Source organism: Pieris napi, chromosome 19 (assembly GCF_905475465.1).
Source record: "Pieris napi chromosome 19, ilPieNapi1.2, whole genome shotgun sequence".
Classification (NCBI taxonomy): Eukaryota; Metazoa; Arthropoda; class Insecta; order Lepidoptera; family Pieridae; genus Pieris; species Pieris napi.
Window position 1 is genome coordinate 5,576,901 of NC_062252.1, and position 16,813 is coordinate 5,593,713.

A 16,813-nucleotide genomic window follows, 5' to 3' on the forward strand; every position below is an offset into this window, starting at 1 on the left:
TTCAAATAAAATGAAAATAAATAATGTTGTGTCGTTTTTATTAAGACAACAATAATTTCATCAATGTCCACGCATAATAGGTTATTTTACAATATGAAAGGAAATGTAGACATCACCTCTACATAAGCAGTGAAGAAGTATGTAATTAAATTTGTGTGAAAATTAGAAAAATTTAATAATATCTTTAAAAAATAACTAGGCAATAACTATTATTAATTATAATTCTGTATTATGAATAGTAGTATTTTTTCTGCCATTATATATAATTATCAATAGAATACACAACCCTTCAGTTAGTATCAGCACAAACAAATATATAATGTTAACGTTTTAGAAATATTTAATGAATATGGTTAAATGCCAGTGTCCATAAATCGACTAGCCACGGAAATATTGAGATGACTTCTCGCTCTATGTTGCGGAATTTAAGCAAACATTATTGAAGTGAAACTTCTTTATCGACGTATGGGAGAAATTTTGTAGAAAATCGTCACGTTTTTCGGTTACGCGCCATATTGCTTTTTGAAATCAAACTTCTTTATCGGCGTTGGAAAAGAAATTACCGTCACATTTTTCGGTTACGCGCCATCTTTTTCTTGTCCCTACCACGGTTGATCCGAAGAGATTCGAAGTCATTAAAATGTATATAATAACGATAACAATGATAGTAATAATTCTATTACAATTAATGAAATTCTGTAATAATCTTAGTAGTAATAAATCAAATGAAATAATTGTATTTGTATTCATGTCTATGGTAATAAAAGCCTTTTCTTAAATTTTATCATATTTAACTTTATTTAACCAATTTCTGTAAAGTTGCATATAGTAGATCATTTATCGAAAAATAAGGTCATAAAGAAGATTCACTTCTTACGTGTGTACACCTAGTACACGCACACATTTTGTTTATTAATAGAGTAAGGCCATTTTAGTATAACCGATCATTTACATTTGTTTTTGATTAACACAGGAAACAAACCCAATAGATTCAGTTTAACGTTTTGATTATTATAGAAAGCGTGATTAGCCTTTGAAATTTCTTGAATGGGAATGCGCTGTACATTATGAATTATATAAAAATTAAGTAGATTCAAGATCTCATCTGAACCAGAGCCGGATTTGATAGCTAAACGAAATTTATTTGCAGAACCGTATATCAGAATTAGAAAAAGATATTCAAAGTAAACGGACGTCTATCGAAGTGAATGGTAACAGGAGCAGACGACAAAGTCTCTATGACTCACACAGGACCTTCTCCGAAAATGACGACGGTTAGTTGCATTGTATTAAAACAACTATAGAAACTAATTGCTTTTATATTTATTATTACCATATTAAAAGTTTTACACTAAGGGAGCGTTCAAGTATCACTTAACAAATTTTCTGTCCTTTTGTAAAACGTAACGATGCGGGATGGGGATTGAATTACGCGTTATTGTTAATATAAAACTTTACGGCGCGTTATGTGGGAGGGGGGGTCATCTCCAAAAATTGCGTGAAGTAATACTTGAACGCAAAGCAAGCAACAAAAAAAACATATTTTGAAACCATTTTAATAACTTACATCGTAATCATGGTAACGTTTTTTAAGTCCCCTTTGTTAAAACCCTATTAGATCAAGAGCCCAGGACTGCCAGACCTTCGTCATTTTATAAAAGCTGAAAGTTCTTCTGTGCGTGTCCCCTATACAGGTAAGAACGACCAAAGACTATAGAGTTTGGGTAGTGGTTACTTTGGCAGATAACAGGTAGTAAAGACTAAGCGCTCGCGCTCGGACCTACAGCGGACTTTCAATGTGTCTGGCAGGGTGTAAAAACCATTGAAACTTTCCGGCTATTGAGGTATCATATTTTCATAGGTCCCCAAGTAACATATATAAAATTTAGCTTTTATACTCTAACGAAAGTATAATTATAATTAATTAATGTTTAGGGGTGTCTGGCAGGGGGAAGCAACTGTCATAAGTGTCCGGCAATGTATGACGATATTTATAAAGTTATCCCTAATAAAATATAAAAAAATTGAGCTTTATACTTTAAGGGATTTAAGGTACTATATTATACACCTTTACTTGTTATCTGCCAAAGTAACCACTACCCAAACTCTATAGTCTCTGGTCGTTCTTACCTGTATAGGGGACACGCACAGAAGAACTTTCAGTTTTTATAAAATGATGAAGGTCTGGCCTAAGCAAAGAGCCCTGGGCTCTTAGGATATATAGGAACTTAATAATACAGTATTATATTTACTTACGTCCCATCAATGGTTTTAGGAAAACGAAAGGAATTTATAGATTGTTTTAAATTACAGATCCAAAGAAGGTTGAAGCCCTATTCAAGTCTCGTAAATGTGATGATCTATTTATGGACGTAGACGAGGGATCCAATAGAAGTACACCAATCAGGCTCAGTAAAGGGTAAGTGATTTTTTGTAATTTCTGAAGTTACTTTAGGCGCGTTATGAAAAATTGATGAGAGTGAAATTTTACGATGCGCGCGCACCGTGTCACAAAATTAACAGTTGTTTTTAAATAATTAAAAACAACATTCGAATAATAATAGAATTTATGTTACACTTAATGCAAGAGAATAATAATAAATATTTATTTATTCAAATGTAAACTGAACTTTATTGACTATAATGACTCCTTTTTCAGTCTTTGATTATTTAATTGTAATTAATTATTTGCATGCAATCAAAAACTATTTTTAATAATGCCAAAGAAGTATAACTTCTTACGCGCGTACATAAGTACACGAACCCTTTTTTTATCTTCTAAAGATCGATCCAGATTTCTTTCTAAATACTCCAGTTTCATGCAATAATTATTCCAAAAAATACCTTTTCTCTAATGTTAATTTATAAGCAATGGTTAGAAATATTTAATTACGCTAGTAATTATGATTTCTAATAAGACAGACAATAAGTCAGTTGTCATTTCTATGCTATTTATAATAAAATATTTCGTATTAAAATAACTAATGAATATTACTTAATAGTATGTTGTTTTTTCCAGACGAGACAGCCTAGCTTCTAGACACGAACAGGTACGTGCGTGTGTGTTAATTTCTCTGAGACACTCTTTTCTCTATCGTTCTTAACCTTTTAAACCTCTCAAGCAATTTAGACTAACTATAGAATCTCCTTTCAAAATTATATCTAATTACATTATTTTAATTAAAATATTCATTCATTTCTTTCTGTAAAATGGTCACGCTGTGAGAGAAAGATTATTTTGTAAATAGTACAAAAATACACATTTAAACACACATTAAACAGTTGTTTTTTAAAAAAATCAATTAAACCTTTTAATATTAAAATTGGCATATTCCGAAATGTAATTGTTATATATATGTTTAATGGTTATTATAACATCGATTGTTTCGCTGAAATTTTCAACTACTCCAAATTCTAATCTATTAGAATGAGATTTAAATATTTTCCGAAACGGTTTTGGTTATACATCGCTTTAATTTTCCGATATTGGAACCCAATAAATGGTAATTTTCATGGGTTTTACCAGAGTGAAGAAGAGGGCTCCCGAGCAAGTAGCGTGCAAGCGTCACGACGTCGAAGACAAAGTATTCACGACGCATACCGCAGTGCTTTGGGTACGTATTTCTTACATAAAACATGTGTTTTCAATTATTTATCGTACAACTAGCTGGCCTGGCGAACATCGTACCGCCTAACAGTCGATTCTTTATTTTTTTTAAATACTTATTCTGCTATTCGGGACACCGATCTAGCTAGTAAATTTAAAAAAAAGAAAGTTGATAAGACAACAAATACGACATGTATGTACGAGTATGTCAGAAAATAAAAATTTACCTTCCCGGAACCCCTCCACTAACACTTGAACTTTATGCTATGGTATTAAAGTTCAAATTGACTTTTAAGTATTATTACGAATATTTTGTATGGGAATATAGAAAAGTGTTGTTTTTAGACTTTTTCACTCAATTGTTTTATTTTTTTTCCCCGTAAGAACCATCCTCGTACTTCAAGAAATATTATGAAAAAAGAATTTGCCAAATTGGTTCAGGCGTTGTTGAGTTATGCGCTTACCAACACATTTTGCGATTCATTTTTATATTATAGATAAGCGTTAATAATCCTAGATTGTGTACACTATTGCGCATTATAATTCTAAAATTCTTTATTTCTTGTCTTGAATTATCTGCACTTAAATAATAAAGTATTTTGGTTTATGAATGTATAATTATATATTAAAATTGAATTACTTGAATTTTTCAGATACCTCCCGAAGACATAGCGTCGATCGAAACAACGAATCTTCAGGCAGCGATTCGGGCAGGTATGTACAAATTTAGTGGTTATTTTTAATAAAACTTTATTTACAACTTATTTAAAAAAATCGCAACAAATATACGAAAACAATTAAAAAAAAGATAACTTATCGCTTGGTTCTTTTAGTTATTGAATAGTTTTTAAGTATAAAAGCCAAGAGGTGCACAAAAATTATATTCGCTCTATTTCCAGTGAAGTATCTAAACTGCGCAAGCAGCTGTCAGTTTGCCAGGAGGAATTGGAAGAGTGGAAAGAGAAATTCCGGGAAGTTGACGAAGAGTGTGAGATCTGCGCTCAATATCTTCGCGAAAGAGATGAGCAGTGCCGCCAGCTGAAGGTGGATAAGCGGAGTCTTGAGGTAGGTTTATTATGCACATAATATTCAAATATCCATTTATTTTTTAAGATTTCTTGAACTTAGTTTTTTTTTTAAATAATACCTATTCTACTCCCCCCGCCCCTGCCATAGTGTCCAGGGACTTTTTCTATCTCTAATAGTTTACAATATTCATGGGCGAGCCGGGGCGCAATTCCTCGCGGGGTATCACAGCTGTAGAAAAAGTTGTATTGTCTGTATTTATTTCCCCGGAGTTGGTATCGACTAAAAGATGGAGGGTTTTGGCAAAAATGGCTCACGGTGTCCTCTATTTTCGTGGCTTGTTAGATAGAGGATCTATCTGATACTTTTTGACATTCAACACCTTTTGTCTTCAGTCACCGTGACCACGCACGCTGTAAAGCACGCGAAACGTCGGGTTAATAATAATTGTAAATTAAAAACATAACTTCATTCGAGTTAAAAAGTGCTTTCTTTAAATTTATAAAGATTATGTCAATAAAAGACATTAGAAATAATCCTAATCTTAAATATTTCCAGATCACGATCGAGGAATTAAAAGAAAAATTCAAAGGCGTCAACGTCTCCAAAACCAGTTCAGTCGATATTGCCGTCAATACTGAAGAAGGTAATCATCAAAATAAAATTTTGAATAGCAACCGATTTAAATTACTGTGATATTAATTCTATTATATTTTATACATATATCATCAACCTTCAATACCACTCTAAATAAACGAATTATTTTTGAAGTGAAACTTCTTTATCGGCGTTGGAAAAAAAATTACCGTCACATTTTTCGGTTACGCGCCATCTTATCTTGTCTCTACCACGGTTGATCCGAAGAGATTCGAAGCCATTTATAACAAAAATATATAATAACGATAACAATGATAGTAATAATTTTATTACAATTAATGAAATTCTGTAATAATCTTAGTAGTAATAAGGTAAAATGAAATAATTGTATTTGTATTCATGTCTATGATAGTAAAAGCCTTTTGTTAAACTTTATCTAATTTAACTTTATTTAACCAATTTCTGTAAAGTTGCATATAGTAGATCATTTTTCACAAAATAAGGTCATAAAGAAGTTTCACTTCTTACGTGTGTACACCTAGTACACGCACACATTTTTTTTTAGATTTTCACGGTGACAAAAAAAATTGTTTCTTTTCTATTACTATTAGTAACTAAACTTTATTTATTCTACTTAATTTATATGAGTTAGCAATTTAGGTGTGTTTTAGTTTCACACAACCTTTAAATTATAGATTGGGCGAATCTCCACTCTGTGGTGGTGGACAGAATGTCTTACGATGCCGAGGTCGAGAAAAATAAGAAGTTATCGAGAACAATAGAAGACCTTCGCTATCAAAAACAAGAGTTGAAGAATACTTTGACCAAAATGCAGAAGAGTATTGAGAAAAACACGTCAAAAGATAGGTAATGCATATCGATACTACTTTCACTATATTAATGGCGTAATTCTTAAGTTTTCGACTAAATGTTTTCTTATAAATAGAAAATCTCGGTGGAATTATTATAAGGATAACTATTTTAAAACTATAATGACGGAATTAAAGTTGGTATAAATTTGAAGAATACTTAAATGATCCTAATCCTTGGGATTGATTTGCTCCAGTTCAAACAATTTGTATGACAATACGTGGCGATTAAAAAGAGTGGCGGAAAGTTTCTTGCCAGTTCTTCTTACCCGCTCTACGCCCTTGACTTGCGAACTGGTAGTAAATGTAAATTTAGAATTAATTTAACTTCTTTTTGACGATTCATAAGTGTACTTGTTTACCTATATAAATAAAGATATTTTTAAGTTTGAGGTATTGTTGCACCATTTTATAGCAGACATTTTTTTTTCTTTGTCTGCTAGGTTGATGGTAAAAAGCGAATGTGGTGAAAAAACTAACAACTATTTCAATATAAGTCATATATATTATCCGCTTTTAAAAAACTTTGAACTAGCGGATCCGACATTGTTCTGTACAAACGACAAACAAAAAAAAACATGTAACACAACAAATTTCTTTAAAAGTCGTTTGTAATTAAACTCCTCCTAAACCAGTTTCACTACAAACAGACGTACAGATTTATACATATAGAGATGTACTTAACCACTTTTCGTTACCATATGATCATTACTTAAACTAACGATCACGTGACCATTTTCATACAAATGTAATGTCCCATTTCCCTAAAATACTTTGCTCAGAATCGTAGTATAAACACGTGTAGGACCGACATCTTTACTCACTCGTGGTATTCAAACACTTCGAACTTTCAAAGATAGATTTTTTTTTAGAATTATTACTAGGCTTACTAGAAGGGTATGAGACTAGTAGCTTCGAATATGATTTATTTTTTCAGAGAGCTAGAAGCAATTAGGTCTGAGCTAAAAGCCTGTCAACGTGAGCTTGACCAAGTGAAGGAACGCAATCGGGAATTGGACGAAGAGTGCGAGACTTGCTCAGAATATCTCAAGGAAAGAGATGAACAGATCAAGAAACTGAAGGAAGCGAAGAAGGTGCTAGAGGTAATGTTTAAAAATTGAAATACTTTCAAAAATCTTTTATTTGATTCAGTTATTTAAACCCTATTATTACTCAATTGACTTACGTCCGAACCCAATAACCTATCTCAATCCATTTTTGACCAGACGATATAAATCTTAATCGAAATGTTGTAACAAGTGTGCCAATAACCAATCGACGGATTGTAATAGCTATCTGTCGATACAAGCTATCCATGATAGGTCGGATCGGTGTCTGTGGATAGACCTTTGTATGAAAATGACATTTGACGAAAGCTCGAATTTATTTTAACAGATTTTAACTTACACCAGTTTTTTAAATAATTTAAAAAAATGTTTGTTATATTTTAAACATACACATGTATATTTTAATGTTATTTGTACGGTTTTATTTACTTTATTTGGTTTACATTGATTAAAAACTCTGTAAAATGGAATGAAAAAGAGCATTTTATCCGTCGCCAAAAATGGATTGTCTTCGTAGATGATCTCAGATTGTTTTCAATCTGAGATTGCGGATTGATTATTGGGTTCGGGCGTTAGACGTTGCCTAATCTAATAACGGCCATCATTTATTGGTAACTTCGAGATTTTGTAAATAAAAAATAATAATAAAACCAGTGGCTCTACAACCTTTTGTGTCTGAACTTCAGAGTCCTCTATCTGTTTCTCGATATTTTGATTTCTAATAGGAAAGTAGTTGATCAGCCTTCTGCAACGAAATCTACAGTAGTATTTTAATGAGCAATGTTAAATTGGATTTTAAAAATTTCATAAATTAGGCTAATATCGCGCTATGACCGATAAAGCGGATCAACTCCCTAAGGTATTTATTTACGCTTTTACATTTTAGAACAAGTTAATGGATTACGAAGATAGCAGTATTTGTTTGTCTGTCCGGAAGAAGCGTCAGACGTTGCACGATCTTAACCGACATTCAAATGGGGAATTAGTTGACGCAGCCACTGAAACTTGTGCAGGTTTGTTTTGTACTTATTGATTAGAACATTAATACAAATTTCATTTGCTGAACAATTCTTTAGAAACTACAATTTTAAAATACCCGATCCAAACTACTTGAATAGCACAAATTAAAGAATTGTCTAAAATTCACATGTATGAAATTGAATTTACAGATTTAAACATCCAACAAGAAAGAGATGAAAACTCCAAAAAGGCAGAATTACATTCAAAGGAATTAAAACGACTTAAATTGGTAAGTAGAAATTAGTACATATTATTGAGCTTAAAGCTGAATTTAAAAAATGTATTCAATAATACATTTATCGAAGAAGGTTATTATGACTATTAGAAGCGGAACATGAATGGAAAATGTTGCAAAACATTTATTTAATTGAAGTGAACTTCTTTAGGCGCATGAGGGTAACATGTTTACGGATGAAATGCAATAATAATAATTAGCGACAGGAAGATGTGCAGCATTTTTGTCGAAGAAAAGGGAGAGAGCGATTGAGAGAGAGTGAGAAAGGGCGAACGTAGCATGGATTTACTTTTATGAAAATTTATACATACGGACTTCACCGCGGAAACATTCGGGGATGCTTCCTAGAACCTCAAAACGTCAACATCTGTTAAAAACTCGATTTTCGAAAATTTTCAATTTTCTTAGCCGGGAAGTTAAAAAGAAGAAGAATACAAATATGAAAAAATAATAATAATGAAACATAAATTTTTATTTAATTCCTATTTTAATTCGCCCAGCAAAGCGGACGGGAACCGGCGAGTACTATATAAAGCAGGAGTTATGTTAATAACAAAATAAGAACAAAACTTTTTATTTACAGACGGTAGAGAAGCTCACACAACAAAAGCTGACATTGGAACAGCAGTTGGCCGCCATGACGGCTTCAACACCGCTTTATGTGTCCACTGGCAGCTCTATCGTACAGGTAAATATAAATAATTTTGTGATCTCTGTATCCCCAGAGCAAAAATGCTCCATTTTTGAAGTTATTATTCTTTTGGCGCGTTCGGGAAAAATGAGGAGAGTAAGCATAGTCAACATTTTAAAATAAAAAATGCCCATTTCTTTAATTATGTAGAAATCAATTTTGTGATATTTAAATAAACTTTATTTAACTAGATAATGCGTTATAATAAAACTTTCAATGTATTAAATACCTTATTTATATTGTTAGTCTCGTTTTTTCTACAACCGTAGAATAAGGCGAAAGATAAAATTTTAAGATTTTCATCTTGTTACGCCAAAGAAGTATAACTTCTAACGCGTGTACATAAGTACACACACGTTTTTTCTATATATATTTGCACTAGCAATGTTAGTGTCCATGAGCGACATTATCAGTTAACATCAGGTGAGCCTCCTGCCCGTGTCATTTTGAAAAAAAAAAATAATTGTGCCGAATATAAAAATATATGTTGTCTAATTTATTCAAAGTATATTATGGATATTATTTTCTAGTCTTGTTAGTAAGTTTACAGGAATGAATATTATTTGAACAATTTCATTTATTTCTAAGGAGTTTAATATCTTTCAAAAAAGATAACATTCAAATAATAACTTGTTTTAATTAAGATTAACGCTATTTAATTTACAAGAGTTCTAAATTTAAATTACTACACGATTTAAGTACTTATCAGGTACAAAACACATTCATACGAAGGCTAAACTTGGTTAAGTGGTTTTTTGGTGGCTGTATAAACCAAAGGTGATAATTTTTTTAATAGATTAACTTTTTTTAACGCAAAAAAATAGATCAGCATTTTTAGAGATTTAAAAACTGCGGAAAAGAACCGTCGAGGGATTTGAAGTTGTGGCAATCGTTGCCATTTTCCTTACATTCACAACTCTGAGACGGCACTATAGTTTGACAGTAACCATCTTGATATGTTAGTCTCCTATATTCGCCACGCACACATATTTACGTATAAACACATAATTCGTCTTTAAGTATATACTGAATCTGTTTTTTTTGCAGCAACAACAGTTTTCGGACGTGATCAAAGAAAATCAAAAACTCAAGTCTTTGAACGCCAAACTCACGAAAATTTATCAAAAAATGAAATATCAGAACACTAATCGCGAAAATGAAGATCCCGCGGACGAGATTAATACGTAAATGACAATTTGGGCTTATTTCTGTGTATTACCCTCATAACCTTGATTCAAGCATTGTTATATTTACATACATTGATTCGTGAATTTTCATAAATAATGCAAAATGATTTATTTGTTTGAAAGGGGAATTTTATTTTGATTTATTAATTTTATTTGTTTTCTAGCTAAATAAGTACAGTTCAATCTGAATATAACACCTCTCCTAAAGCGAACTCTCTAATACGTAATCAGAGGTCGTTACGATCGAGTTGGTAACTAAAGAATATAATAATAATAGTATACGCCATAAACAGCAGTATACCAATATGTTACCATTTTTAGCATCTATTAAAATTAATAGTCTAATCTAAAAGTATTTTAAAAAATGTTCAAAAGAGATTTTATACAAATCTAAGTACTAAATTATTTATGGTTTCTAATACATTTTCTTGCTTTGATTTAAAGAAACCATATATATAACCGCTTTCAACAGTACTTTAATAAATACTAAAAAGTTAGTGAGAAACCATTTTTTATATCAAATTAGACATTTTTTGTCAAAGATTTAGTAAAATAACTAACTGGTGAGTGATCGTTAGAGTCAATAATTTTTCTGAATGTGTTTAAAATATATGAGGAACGAATATTTCCTAGTAATTTTAAAGCTTGGTTTAAAATAAGCTGGTCTTTTTTTTGCAATTTGATTTTTTCAATAACTTTGCCTTAATAATGTGTAAGACTGTCTAAAGGTGCATTCCGAAGGCATTTATGTGTGATTTTAGATTATATTTTCACCATTTTAAAAACCTGATTTGCTTAACAGTATTATTGTACTTAATGTGACGTTACAATTAAAGCACAAATTAACCAAATATAATTGACAAATATATTGTATATTATCGAGATAATTATAAAATGGTGCCTGTAATTAATAAATGAATGAAAGTAATTCGTATTTTATTTACATCAGACCTAGTACCATAAGTCAATGGGAGGGGCGGCGGCGGGAGAGTGACGTGTCAATCGCGTGATTGGTAAATCAGTTGACGTTTTTGTCCCGCGCTGCGCAAACTTTCCCCCACTCCCTTGTTTAATGTGCAAGATGTTTGCAGGTATATGTAGCAGGATTTTATATTATTTTTGAAGCTTCTTCTAGACAAATTATATATATTTATTTCCTGATTATATGTGTTCTGAAAGAATACGATACATGACCAAATTACGACCATGTAAACAGACCGACGTATTTGAAATAGTTGGGTTGGTTAGTAGACACTATTCAGTTATTTGTTTCCATAGCAACATTCGTGTGACATCCTACTCTGTGGGGTGAGAATCGTCGTGTCTAAAATCTAATTGGCTTTTGACAGCTCGAAACCGCATTTAGAATGCGCCTTCTATATTACACTAGATTTTTCATAAACATTTATATAATGTGTTTCAAAGGAAATCACATTAAATAATATGAATGATAAATAAAATGATAACGCGCAAGAGCTCAACGATATTAAACGATTTTCAAAATTTGAATTAAATCTGTTAAGCCGTTTGGTCACAATCTTCTTTTTTTAACAAAAACATCATATAGTAGGTATGTAGTAAAAATACAATGGATAGTTCCCATTCATAATTTTTACACGCTTTATATTAGCTTCACCTGTATGTATGTACGTATGTATGTAACCGACTCCTTCGGACTCGATTTTGACCCACTTTTAACGGATAGATTTAATTCAAACTGCGCACCTGTCAAAGGTCGATGACAATGCAATAATCCGAAAAAAAAATGAAAAAATAAAAAACATTTAACTAAAAAATTAATAATAGTTTAAAAAACTAAAAAACACACTTTTAAAGCACATCAAACTAAAAAGTGAAAAATAATTCCTTATTTAGGCTGAAAATGGTAATGAACAAAAAATACTGGTATTATTGTGAAAAAGCGTGGGTTGCTCGTTAGACGAAAAATATGGCACAGAGCGCCCCATTATTTTTCACTTTTTAGTTTGATGTGCTTTAAAAGCGTGTTTTTTAGTTTTTTTAAACTATTATTTATTAAAATAGACGTTGCCGTTTTGTGTTACGCTGTTGTGCGAAAGGAAGCCATCCTCTGCCCTACCCTACTTACCTTTTGACCTTACTCGATTTGTCGCTGAACCGAAATTGGTTGTGTAATTTGTCCACGAGCAGGTGCCGATCCCTTATGCTACGTGCGCATAAATTATATTAATCTTAAGTCTTATGAATAAAGAAGTTGTGACTTGTAAAAACCCAATATGAATTAATAAGTGATATGATTATAGTAGCTTAAGAACCTAGGAAAAGAAACACCAACTATAGGTACAAATCAAAGTAAATTAATATTTTCTAACGAAAAATAGAATTTTATTAGACATTACTAAAAGTTAACCATTAAAGTGAAGTACCGCAACAAAAGTAAAAACCTTCTCGAAAACAGTAGTAAGTTTCTTACCTTAATATTTGATTTTATTCTAAAGACGATTACGTTTTATTTAACAAGTACTCGTACGTCATAAAATAATAATTCCATACATAAATTAATCGTCGGACATGCAACATAAAGCAGATCGACTAAATGAGTCGATATTATAGGTTTTACTATTATAACAAATTTGAACAATGCACAAAATTCTTTGATGTCGCGGACAGCTCTAGTTCATAGATTGTCGCGCGCCGATTTTTCAAAAAGTCGTATTTCGAGTCGATGCTACGTATAGTTTTTACTTTAAGTTTAATAACGTGAGTTAACCCAAATTAATCAAACGTAAACCTATTGAATGTATTACAAAGATACATTTATCATAGGCTGTAGCCTTTCTGTAGACTGTAGATTTCGACACAAGTGAATTTAGCTAGGTATTTACGTCTTTGTTGTAGGTATTCTTGTGATTCTACCGAACCAGCACGCCAATGCGAGGCGTTGCTGTTTTTCACCGATGTCTATAGTCGTATTTTTAATTAGACGAAGCCAACTGACAGTAGCTAATGTCACTTTGTAAAATAATGTTGCCATATTTAAAGTAATAGTGATGCGTTCAGATCTTGTTCAATCAGATGAATGAACAATGAGTGTGAATAGTCAATCATTTCAAACAATAAAAGAATATTATTTCTATTTCAAAATTGTATAAAAGTGCTCTGATATAAGTTAGGTACTAGTACTATGTAACTACAATCAGTTATTTGACGTCTTATTGCAAAGCGCGCCGCGGCGACTAGTGCCATCACCGATCATTAATTCAGGGGTTTTTACTTTGTCACAACACTATTTTTATTTAATTAAAAACTGACAACACCGTAAACGTCAGTTGATATCGTCTAATTAAAAATTCGACTATAGTATGAATGGATTTGCAAGTGTTAAATTTATTGACTCATTTTACCTCAATTTGTTTGTATGGAAAAATGGGTTTCTTAATTATAAACGTTTTCCTTGTACTTTTACTTTAATATGCATATTGGCACTGATATCCTTTAAATAGAAAAATAAATGTGATTAGGTTTAAAACACGTTGTATATGAAATAAAATAATTTTTGTTCCAAGTAATCGCATAGGCGTAAAAAGGATGTAATAAGCTCCGTTATCATAAAAACCAAAATTACAATAGTTACACTGCTTTCACTGAAATCATTCATTCAAATAAAACGTCTTTATCAAAAAGTCGGACGGATATGACCTATTTTTTTTTTAGTTTTTTGGACATGTCACATGCAGAGATCCAGAAAGTTTAGACAAACTTATCGTGACTGGCAGAGATGGCACCAGAACTCGAGGCCGATAACCTACTCGCTGAACCGATCAAGTAAAGGTTTACCAACAGCCAGGCGCAGAGGCTTGCCAAAGACAAGAGAGGAAGTTTAGCGGCGTCACTAAAGTGCCCTGTAAACGATCAAATTGTTTGTCAAATTTGTTTGCCAAACTTCACGTTTTCATCAAACAATTAGTCTAGTCGACAAGTTGAAAATGGAACAAAATAGAGATACTACTCTTAAAATTATGTGCGATAGCTCATTGGATCCGGAATGACGTCTAGAAAAATGTGCTAAAAGCGTGTATTAGCACATAAAAAATTGCAAAAGTTATAGACAATTAAAGATGAAAAAAAAATGGCATTTAGTTTTTTGCCAATATTTAATAAACTATTAATATTTAAGAAATTTCAAATAAAGATTCTGAAAGAAGAGGAAATTTCCAATAAAAAACTCCTGACTCCCGGAACTCTATCTCCATTATTTATAATGTTAATTTAACGCTGAAAATAGGTCTGCGGGTGACATTTTTAGGATTCGCGCGTGGCGTCAAAAGCGACTACGGCACATTAATTAATTTATTTAAGGTATTAAATATTTTTTTTTAAATTTGAAAAAATTATGGTGTGTTCTGAACACTATAATTAATTTATTCCCGTTGAAAATTTTACTTAAAGTTAATTTTTCAACAAGTTAAATAATTGTTAACTAACGAAATTTTCTCGAACGACCGTCTTAATTGTAAGTGAAAAAAAATGTTTTAATAATGTAAAAATATTTCGCTTCGTAGAGCCTTTCTTACATACATACTTAACAAGATCGTGCCATAAAAGTTAAAAAAATATTTATACTTTGTTTATAACAATTTTTTTACTTAAACAAAAACTTAAAAATCCATGTAATGTTGTTAAAAAAAAATTTTTTTTTCTAAATCATCATATAATCGTTTTTTTATTAATACAAGATATTTATTGATTTGCAAAAAAAAAATTCCCGCCATTTGTTGATAAATTTTTTTTAAACAGATTGATTAAATCAATGTTTTTTAAAAAAAATTTAACACAACTTTATTACATTAAAAATTTTATGATTTTTAAAAAAAAAATTTTCCTTAATAACAATTTTCAATTGTTTATAATCGTTTTTTTTAATTTTCTATTGTTTAAATAATTAGTTAAGAATTTTTTTTTATAAAAAAAAAAATTTAATTTTAAATAAAAGTAATATTCATGATAATCAAAAAAATTTCCAAAATTTTTTTTCTATACTTTGTTATATATGGTTGTTTTTGTTAATTTTAGAAGTTTTAGAAAAAAAATAAAAGAAAGTTGAATATTTGTTTATAACAACTTGGTAAGTTAATAAACAATAGAATTGTTGATTAAAAAAAAAAATTTTCTGTTACTTTATAGAGGACTATTAATTATGATTTTTAAAAAAAAAATTTTCCTTAATAACAATTTTCAATTGTTTATAATCGTTTTTTTTAATTTTCTATTGTTTAAATAATTAGTTAAGAATTTTTTTTTATAAAAAAAAAAATTTAATTTTAAATAAAAGTAATATTCATGATAATCAAAAAAATTTCCAAAATTTTTTTTCTATACTTTGTTATATATGGTTGTTTTTGTTAATTTTAGAAGTTTTAGAAAAAAAATAAAAGAAAGTTGAATATTTGTTTATAACAACTTGGTAAGTTAATAAACAATAGAATTGTTGATTAAAAAAAAAAATTTTCTGTTACTTTATAGAGGACTATTAATTATGATTTTTAGAAAAAAAAAAATTCTTAACTAATTATTTAAACAATAGAAAATTAAAAAAAACGATTATAAACAATTGAAAATTGTTATTAAGGAAAATTTTTTTTTTAAAAATCATAAAATTTTTAATGTAATAAAGTTGTGTTAAATTTTTTTTAAAAAACATTGATTTAATCAATCTGTTTAAAAAAAATTTATCAACAAATGGCGGGAATTTTTTTTTTTGCAAATCAATAAATATCTTGTATTAATAAAAAAACGATTATATGATGATTTAGAAAAAAAAATTTTTTTTTAACAACATTACATGGATTTTTAAGTTTTTGTTTAAGTAAAAAAAAGGGTGCGTGTACTTATGTACGCGCGTAAGAAGTTATACTTCTTTGGCATTATTAAAAATAGTTTTTGATTGCATGCAAATAATTAATTACAATTAAATAATCAAAGACTGGAAAAGGAGTCATTAAAGTCAATAAAGTTCAGTTTACATTTGAAAAATTAATTAAATAAATATTTATTATTATTCTCTTACATTAAACAAATAAAACACTATTTATCTTTAAAACATTTTTATTTCATTATACTATTTATTTTTAAGTGACTGTCTTCATCAGAATTTCGGTTTGTAATTTTAAATTAATCATTACTTGGTTGTGCATCTACGAGGCTTCTCCAAAACTAAAACTACTACTTGCTTTCTGCAACAAATAAGAGAATATTAATTTAAGCTCTGTCCATGCAAAACTTAAATTTTTTTATAATTCATATTATAAATTTTTTAACACATTTATATTAATATAATTATATAAATGTGTTAATAATATAATTTGTAGCACATGCTACAGACCTGGATAGCAACTTTCTTTTATTCTATTTAGAGATAGAGATAATTTAAATATAATACCGGTGTCTTCCTTGTAGGTTTCTTTGGAGTTGTTTGGGGATTCTTGTTGTTCAGTTCGACATGATTTTCTTTAACCTTTCTTTAATCCTACAAAAT

General features: G+C 30.1%; 1 protein-coding gene across 2 annotated transcripts in view; it reads left to right on the forward strand.

Annotated features, from left to right (window-relative positions):
- The window catches only part of LOC125059137 (kinesin-related protein 4-like), a 29,464-nt gene extending 18,237 nt beyond the window's left edge, over positions 1–11,227 (forward strand). The window contains exons 16-28 of one of the 2 annotated variants that reach the window (XM_047663373.1): positions 1,151–1,274; positions 2,308–2,419; positions 3,020–3,050; positions 3,527–3,614; positions 4,261–4,321; positions 4,507–4,672; positions 5,192–5,279; positions 5,926–6,097; positions 7,037–7,202; positions 8,053–8,179; positions 8,336–8,415; positions 9,005–9,109; positions 10,160–11,227. In XM_047663373.1, coding sequence (XP_047519329.1) covers positions 1,151–1,274; positions 2,308–2,419; positions 3,020–3,050; positions 3,527–3,614; positions 4,261–4,321; positions 4,507–4,672; positions 5,192–5,279; positions 5,926–6,097; positions 7,037–7,202; positions 8,053–8,179; positions 8,336–8,415; positions 9,005–9,109; positions 10,160–10,300 — 1,461 coding nt within the window. In that variant the 3' untranslated portion in view covers positions 10,301–11,227. The remainder of the gene's footprint in view (positions 1–1,150; positions 1,275–2,307; positions 2,420–3,019; positions 3,051–3,526; positions 3,615–4,260; positions 4,322–4,506; positions 4,673–5,191; positions 5,280–5,925; positions 6,098–7,036; positions 7,203–8,052; positions 8,180–8,335; positions 8,416–9,004; positions 9,110–10,159) is intronic. The other variant, XM_047663374.1, reaches the window with a different exon arrangement.
- Positions 11,228–16,813: the final 5,586 nt, after the last annotated feature.